General features: G+C 50.0%; 1 protein-coding gene across 1 annotated transcript; it reads left to right on the plus strand.

The window, feature by feature from the left end:
• Nucleotides 1-297: 297 nt before the first annotated feature.
• On the plus strand, nt 298-1,539 carry HTR1A (5-hydroxytryptamine receptor 1A). The gene has a single exon (XM_065739707.1). It carries the CDS (start codon nt 298-300, stop codon nt 1,537-1,539), a length of 1,242 nt encoding a protein of 413 aa, XP_065595779.1.
• The last annotated feature ends 7,003 nt before the right edge of the window (nt 1,540-8,542 follow it).

Consider the following 8,542-nt stretch of genomic DNA (forward strand, 5'->3'; position numbering starts at 1 on the left):
GGCAGCAGCACAGCGAGCAGCGGCAGCGAAGCCCCCCCCCTCCCCCCCGGGGCTGCGCGCTGGGCAAAGGCGGCGAGGATGGGCGGGCGCGGGGCGGCTCCGTCAGCCGCCGTCCTCAGAGCCTCGGCCGCCTCCCGCAGCGCTATATAGGAGTGGAAGGGGTGGCGTGGTGGGGAGGGGGGACCCGGCGTGGCCAAAGCGCACGAGGCAGCAATGCCTCCTGCCAGGGGAGCTCACAAGTGACCGTCGTCTCTTCCCATGCCCGTCTCCTGAAGCGACCCCCCCCCCCGTCCCAGCATGGATGTGGCCAACAACACTACCTCCCCAGAACGCTCCCCCGAGGGGGCAAGCGGCCCCGGCCTCGCCGAGGTGACTCTGGGCTACCAGCTACTCACCTCCCTGCTCCTGGGCACGCTCATCCTGTGCGCCGTGAGCGGCAACGCCTGCGTGATCGCGGCCATCGCCCTGGAGCGATCCCTGCAAACCGTGGCCAACTATCTCATCGGCTCGCTGGCCGTCACCGACCTCATGGTGTCCGTGCTGGTGCTGCCCATGGCGGCCCTCTACCAGGTGCTGAACAAGTGGACGCTGGGGCAGGTCACCTGCGATATCTTCATCTCGCTGGACGTGCTCTGCTGCACCTCTTCTATCCTGCACCTGTGCGCTATCGCCTTGGACAGGTACTGGGCCATCACGGACCCCATCGACTATGTCAACAAGCGAACTCCCCGCCGAGCCGCCGTGCTCATCAGCCTGACCTGGCTCATCGGCTTCTTGATATCCATCCCGCCCATGCTGGGCTGGAGGACGCCCGAAGACCGCTCAAACCCCGATGCCTGCACCATCAGCAAGGACCACGGGTACACCATCTACTCCACCTTCGGCGCCTTCTACATCCCGCTGCTCCTCATGCTCGTGCTCTACGGCCGCATCTTCAAGGCGGCCCGCTTCAGGATCCGCAAGACAGTCAAGAAAGCAGAGAAAAAGAAAATCGCCGACACCTGCCTCACTCTCTCTCCGGCCGCCCTGCACAAGAAAAGCAACGGGGAGCCCGGCAAGGGCTGGCGGCGGACTGTGGAGCCCCGGAGCGGCACCTGTGTCAACGGCGCGGTGCGACAGGGCGAGGGCGGGGCGGCCCTGGAGGTCATCGAGGTCCAGCGCTGCAGCAGCTCCTCCAAGAATCACCTGCCGCTGCCCAGCGAAGCGTGCGGCTCCCCGCCGCCCCCCTCCTTCGAGAGACGCAACGAGAAGAACACGGAGGCGAAGCGGAGGATGGCTCTGTCCCGGGAGAGGAAGACTGTCAAGACCCTGGGCATCATTATGGGCACCTTCATCCTCTGCTGGCTGCCGTTCTTCATCGTGGCGTTGGTCCTGCCCTTCTGTGACAGTAAGTGCTACATGCCCGAGTGGCTGGGGGCAGTCATCAACTGGCTGGGCTACTCCAACTCCCTCCTTAACCCCATCATCTATGCCTATTTCAACAAAGACTTCCAAAGTGCTTTTAAGAAAATTATCAAGTGCAAATTTTGCCGGCAGTGAAACCCGCCGCTCCGGGACGGGGCTCCCGCCCCAGCATCATCCCGCCCGCCCCTCCGCCGCAGCGTGCCCCCAGCCCAGCCCCCTTCCAGCGGGGCACCGGTCTCCCCTCTTCGCTCGCTCCCCGCCGGTCGGACTCGCCCCGCGGGCAGAGCAGCGCGGAGCTCCGCTGGAGCAGCGGCCGCCCCCGCCTCTCCTCGCCGGGTCTGCGCTGCCGCCTCCCGCCTCCTCCGTCATCCAGGGCAGACGTCGGGTTTGCAGGTCGTTCGTTGTTTGTGGTCGCTGTAAACCACGCCGTCTGCCCGAGTAGCAGCGGTAAAAATAAACCACCCTATGCAGAAAACCGCCGCGCTGGGGATATTTCTTGGATTTCAGAGGAGGCGGCGGGGGGCCCCGAACCCGCCCCGCTTCTGCGCTGTAAGTATGGGGACGGACGACGGCTCTCCGAGGGGCCTTGTGCTGGCAACCGCCGAGCGGCTTTACAGGGAGAAAGCGCGGCCGCGGTGCGCAACCTCGCCAGGTACTTTCAGCGCCATTCCCTCTGCCTTACGTGTGTGTAGCAGCTCTCCTGCTCTGTTCGGACATTCCACTTCACCGGGTTTCCCTTTTTGCACGGCGGGGAGGGAAGGGCAGTTACCCACGCATTATTGGAGATATGTACTATTTTTAAAATGCCTTTGGAAAACTGGGCTCCGTGCGGCCGTCCCCGAGCTCACCGGGAGCAGCACGGGAAGATGGAGCAGCCGCGGAGTGGCGGTTCTTTTGGGTTTGGTCTCTTTCGGAGCCGCTTGAAAGTTTCTTGGGAGACGCTGCGGTCGCGCGTGTTGGTGAGGGCATAAACGAACAGAACACAACAGAACGAACCAAACCTATCAACCGAAACTTTTCCATGTGCTCCGGGCAGCAGGGGAGGGGCTGGGAGCATCCCGGCGACGGCCGCAGGTGGCGAACGCGAAATCACCCTGAAAAGGAGTAGCTCTCTCCCCATGGCCAGTCCCAGCCGGAGTGAGAGCGACAACCTGCCAAAATCAGAGCCCCAGCCAAAAGAAGTCGGTGCCACCGCGATGCCAAGAGCAGGGGCAGCCGCTCAGGTGAGCCCCGACCCGGCTTCTCCCCGCTCCGCTAACCCCCCCAAAGAGTGCCAGTCTGCCGGTAACCCCCGCTGCTTCGCCTCGGGATGCTCCCCGTCCACGCCCCGCCCGGGGTGGTGGCAGGACAGCCCCCGGCCCGCCCCGCCGTGTCCTGCCGCTGTGTCCCGGCCTTCCCAGGGACACGGCCGGGAGCTCTCGGGCCGGTCCCCGCGACTCCGAGCCCTGCGCGCACCGCTGCGAAGGACCGCCTGAACGGAATGCTTGACCAAATATATATATAGATGTATTCCTGTTTAGTTCGGTGTAATCTATGTTAACTGTAGGTAAAAGGGAATGTTACATCTGCGCGTCACGTGAATGTAAGTGTTCACTCGTTTCCGAACTTTAGCCGCTTACATTAAATGGCAGTTGTGCTCTTAACAGCCTCAGAGATACACTGACTTTCTGAAAATCTCATTTGACCTCATTTTCGCAATTAAAGTGATCTTTGATCTTATGTCCTCTTTGATCACTTCTACCCACGCGCGTTCCGGGTGTTCTCTAAGTGCCAGTGGCGATCGGCGACCTACGTTTCTGCGGATCCGCGACGTGGGGCGGGGGGCTGAGGCTCTGCGGGGCCTCCGGGAACCGGGGGCGAGAGGGGTCGGCAGGACGGCATCGGGGCTCGATCCTCCGTCGAGCTCCGTCACCTCCCGCGAAGCCACGTTTTGCACCTTTTATTTCACACCTCCCCAGAAACCTCCTGGTCTGGAAAAGCGTAACCGCTGCTTAGCGTGCCTCTTTGCCCCCACATCCTCGGGCATGGCTCCGGGCCGGGGGCTGCCGCCGAGAGCTCACGCGGAGCGCGTCAGGCTGTCCTTTGGAGCCTTACCTGTCGGGCTGGGCCGGCCGGGAGAGGGATGGGGAACTGTCGGATGGGAGCGCAGATTGCTCGGGCTTGCAAAGGGGTGCGATGCGCTGGGAGTCGGGCAGCGGGACCCTCACCCGCTGCTGCCCGGCCTCACTGCGCGGCACAAACAGCGCCCGATTTCATCACGGACAGCGCTCCTCAAGCAGGTCTCAGTCGGGGTGCTCGCATTACTGTAACGGGGGTGAAGGGGCTCGCTTTCAGAGATGGGGTGTTTTGTTTCTGGGCTGCGGTTTTCACATTCCCGATTTCATTTCTCTTGAGAGTAAAACAAAAAAACAGAGCAACCAAAGAGGAGATTTAGAGTCTTTAAAAGGAGACATCAAATCAGGGTCGAATCAATATTTGTGGTTGGTTGTACTATTGGATTTACTCCCCTAACGAGCAGCCTCCTCCCAGTTCTGAAAACTTCATTTTAGTTTAAAAAGGCCCATGGAAAGTCGAGCAATGAACAACTAAACACACAAATAATTAGAAGAAAAATTTTCGTTTTTCAAACAGCTGCAGAAAATTGAGTTTTAACTACTTGAGTCAATTGCTGATCCCAAGGACGGGCATAAATCCGTTACTGTTTTCTTTCCTTTAGACTGCTGCAAGATTAGAAGAAAGTTTCATAACTTTGAGCTTCCTCTGGTCTGTGGTTCCACTCCACTGTTGCTGAATTGATCTGGGTCCGTGTCTGAGGTACTGACACGAATCTCTTGAGCACACTTAGATTAGCGACCTGCAGTTATTGTTGGGGCTGGTGTGGGAATAGGATGAGAGAAAGATGTGCTGGAATGATCTAAGTTGTAACACACCACCAAAAAAAACAAAAAGGGCTTTGTGACCATTTGTGACCACAGATACATCTATTTAAACAGAAAATTTCTCCATGGTATATGTGACTCTCCACTTTCCCCCTACACTCCCATGCTGGCAAAACATACTACAGATCCAGTAGAAACAACAGTAAAATTCCCTAAACAAATCCTCCCAACCATCACTGTAGTTGAGAAACTCCTTTTCAAAATCGACAGTTTCAAACTTCGCTCAGGGTGGCATTATGAATCTTATATTACAACATATCACCAGAAATGCAGTCCTCAGATAGAAATAGAAAAGGACACTGCAAGAGAATTTCATTTTCATGGTTGCTCAGAGAGACGTTTTCAGTAGTATAGGTGAGTATTACCCTTTCAAATATGCCTGGAGAAAATCCTAAATGGCTATTGTGGGAACTATCCCTGGGGGCTCTGAGAAAGCTAGAAATGATTGCACCTCTCATACTTTCAAAACAATGCTCACTGTGAGCACTGCATCTCCCAGGTGGCTGGATCCCAGGTCAGGATGCTGCTGGGTGCATATTGCTGTGAGCCTCACCTTATCTTGCTGCCTACGGCTGCAATCTTGTCCTCTCAGAGAAGTCAGTGTGGCTTCCAGCTATGTAAAGCGGCAACCCAGCAGGATGAGATTCCTTCTGTTAGGCTAGAAATAAAAAATTATGGTGCACAAACCTTTCATTGCTAGAATATAGCCAAAAGTATTTGACTTAATGAGGTGGCTTCTTGAACTGGGCAGTAGGTGATAGATGCGTTGATGTTTTCATACCTCTTTCAATTAAGAGAAAAGGAAAATGCTCAAACAGGGGACCAGAGACTCAACCCTTAAAAACACTCACAAGTGGCCACAAATCCCAGCCTTGCTGATGTCTGTGCCAAGATGGTTTGGCAGGCTGTCAGCACTGTCCTGCAGAATGTAGATGAGGGACAGCAAACAGACGGATTATAAAATATTTTAAAAATTACTAAACCTGAACAAAATTTGGTAGGACTAAAGAAAAATGAGAAAAAGGCACATGACCATCCAGGTGGTTCTCCCAGGCTTCACAGACTTGCTGAAAAAGGTGAATGTCTTAAAAAGGAAAATAAATAAATAAATAAAAAGAAATCCTTCAAGCAGGCAAACAAACAAATAGAGAAATGAAAAAGACGCAGGGGTCCTGTAATGACAATGATGAAAAACACATGCAGGGGTCAGTATCTGCTCCTACTGTAATAACATCTTATTTATTGTTTGCACTAAACAGTACTTGAAATCTATGTTACTATTAGAAAGAATCAATATAATAGTTGCTAATCGACTTTCACATTTCAGAGCTATTTACGCCCATTCTGCTGTTCCGTAATGTACACACTGAAGAAATGAGATGATATAAGCAAAAGGTGTTTTTTTTTTCCTGCAGTCTATTTTAAATTGCACCTTGTTCCTCTTTCTTTGCATTCCCCTGTGGTGGGATTGGTAGCTGGACTGCAGGGCTGACTTGAAGGAATCTCATACAGTACAGATGATGCCATCTCTAGGGAGTGTTTGACACATGATCTTTTAACTGAAATCCGAAGACACCTTCCGGCTTGGTAGGACAGAGCAGGATTATATTGTAATCTTTTGTTCAAGTGTTTCAGAAGGAAAATGTTATTTTTCAATTTGATATCTAAGTGGCTGCTTATGATTTTAAATTATCCAGTGACAGAGGAAAACACATACAATGGTTTTCTTTTTGAGCTGCTGTGGTCCAAGCACAGGACTTATGAACCAAAGTGGGTTGTGAAATATTTCGGAAGCTATTAAATTTGACACATAAGCATTATGCTTTTGAAGTAAAAATCTCACTGGACATTCATTTCTAAATGGGCTTTGAAGGAGTGCTGCCAGGTGAAATGAAGCGGGTTTGCATCTGAAAACAGACACCGGAGCCATCAGACACAGCACCTGGGTGGCAATCAGAGGTGCTGGTTGGACCTGGGTTTGGGCAGGTGCTTGTTGTCCAGATACCAATCGCAGGCAGAAGTTGTGGAAAAGTTACATCTGGTGGAAGTGAAAGGGCAGGGTGGGTGTTGTGGCTGTTTGATCTCCATTATCTTCCAGCCTCCCTCTTCAGTTTCACATCTATGGTGGATAAGGTAGGTGATTCACACTGAATTGTGTAGGTGAAGGCCCTGGGGGAATGCTGCAAGTGACAGCCTTGGGGGCTGCCCTGGGGAGTTTTTCTGCACTTACAGTCTCTGGAACATAGGAAAGAACAAGTCAGTGAAGGAGAGCATTCATGACAGAGTTGTCTTAGTCTGCTTTGGAGAGGAGGCTTGACACTGAGAACAGTGTCAGGATGTTCTCTTTCTGATGTGGAAACAACTACTCTCCTCACACAGAGATTATTGAACACTTCAGGTTAGGTGAGGGCTGACCCAAAGAGGGTTTGGTCCAGTCAACATACCAGTTGAAAAGTGCTTTTGTCAAATTTTAGCCTTTTTTGGATTTAGTCCTAAGAGCTGCTGCTAGCTTTGCTCAAGTCAATGAAAGAGTTTTCTTCACCTCCCCTTTCATGCCTTCACGGGCTGTCTCCCATCCTCTGTCTCTAAAGGGGAATTTATCTCTGTTGAAAACAGCCTTGACTACCTGAGCTTGCTGAGGCACCTGTGGCTCTGGCTGAGAAGACGTGAAAACTGCTTTTGTGCTGTCAAGAGAGTTAACACAAGCAGTACAGTAGTGCAGTTATGGTTTGGGCTTGACTCACTACTGTGGATGTCTGTGGGTGGGCAAAGGTTGTAGACCAGCTTTTTCTTTCACTTTAGGAGAGGAAACACACACGAAATGGATGCACTTATTGTCCTTTTTGACAGGAATTGCTGTCAGGATATAAAGCTGAGTTCTCTAATATCCTATTTGTCTTTGTTCCTGTGATGTGCATTTGTTACATGGCAACATATTTGGTTGTAACACTAGGAACTCTCCCAATTAAAACTCTTTTTGCAAAGACTAATAACCTGTTTTAACCAACTTACATCTAGAGAAAAAGATATCCAGAGAGAAAGCAAACAAACGAACAAACAAAAAACAGGCAACTCACTGGATAAAATCCATTCCTTGAAGAATATTGCTGTCTCCCAAAGAATTGCAGAAGGCATGAATTTAGTTTATTTTTATTATACCTTAAGCCAGCAGTTATGCTACCTTATTTTGTTGCAGTTCAATGCACACAAATTCAATCAAAACACCATACGGGTCAAAGGGGTTATTTTCCACATTGTATTTCAATTAATGGCACCAATTGTGAGCAGCCTTGAGCTAGTTGCCTGAAAGTGCCATTTTCAGTGGTCCTCATAATTTGTTTCCTCCCATTTCTACCAGTGCTGAAAATTGTGGTATAAAAGTTTTTCAGTGTTTCAAAATTACTTCAATGAAATTACTGTGATATCTGTATTTGAAACTTCATGGTCTTCTGCAATTCCATAAGACATAAAAAAATAATCAAATTTACGCAAATCCTTGTTAAATTCTCACTGATTTCAGTAAGAGAAGTGAAAGGCAACAAGCAGTTTCTGTCTTTCCAATAACATCCTTGTACAGCTGTGGCTTTTTTTGTAGACAAGGGCAAAACAAATGTTTCCCTCTGAAAGTTAAGTAAATTGCTGTGCGATGTTTTTGAGAATGTTAGAAGGCTCAGATCACTACAGTAGCATATGATAAATTGCAAAGGCTTATATAAATAATTTTAAAAGACTATTCACATTATTAAAATTAGACAGATAACGTTTTGTCTTCCTTCAATTTAGTCATCACCTTTATGAGATCGTTTATGGTGAAAAGTGTTTCAAGCATTACAAAGCAGCAGCAGTGTTTAGTGATTTATAAAATAGTCAGCTACACCCTATAAAACAATGCTAAAATTGACATCAAGAAATTATGTGAAAATAACCGCAAAAGTCATTAGCCACACTCAGAACTGAAATAAGATACTGATGCTTTAGAAATTTATGTATTTTTTTTTATTAAAGACATCCAGTATTTTATACTAAAATGGTGTTTTAGCTTAACTGCTTCCACTTTTACTGTCCAAGCAGAAGAATTTTGGGGGCAGTGGTGCTATTTAACAGGGGAGTGCTTCTGGATGTGCCCTAGCACACTCCCACCTTCACAAAAACAAACAAACAAACAAACAAACAAAAAACACCAAGGTTAAAAAGCTGCC

This window comes from Cyrtonyx montezumae, unplaced genomic scaffold (genome assembly GCF_038088225.1).
Source record: "Cyrtonyx montezumae isolate F1298 unplaced genomic scaffold, pur_monq_1.0 scaffold_25, whole genome shotgun sequence".
In the NCBI taxonomy this organism is placed as follows: Eukaryota; Metazoa; Chordata; class Aves; order Galliformes; family Odontophoridae; genus Cyrtonyx; species Cyrtonyx montezumae.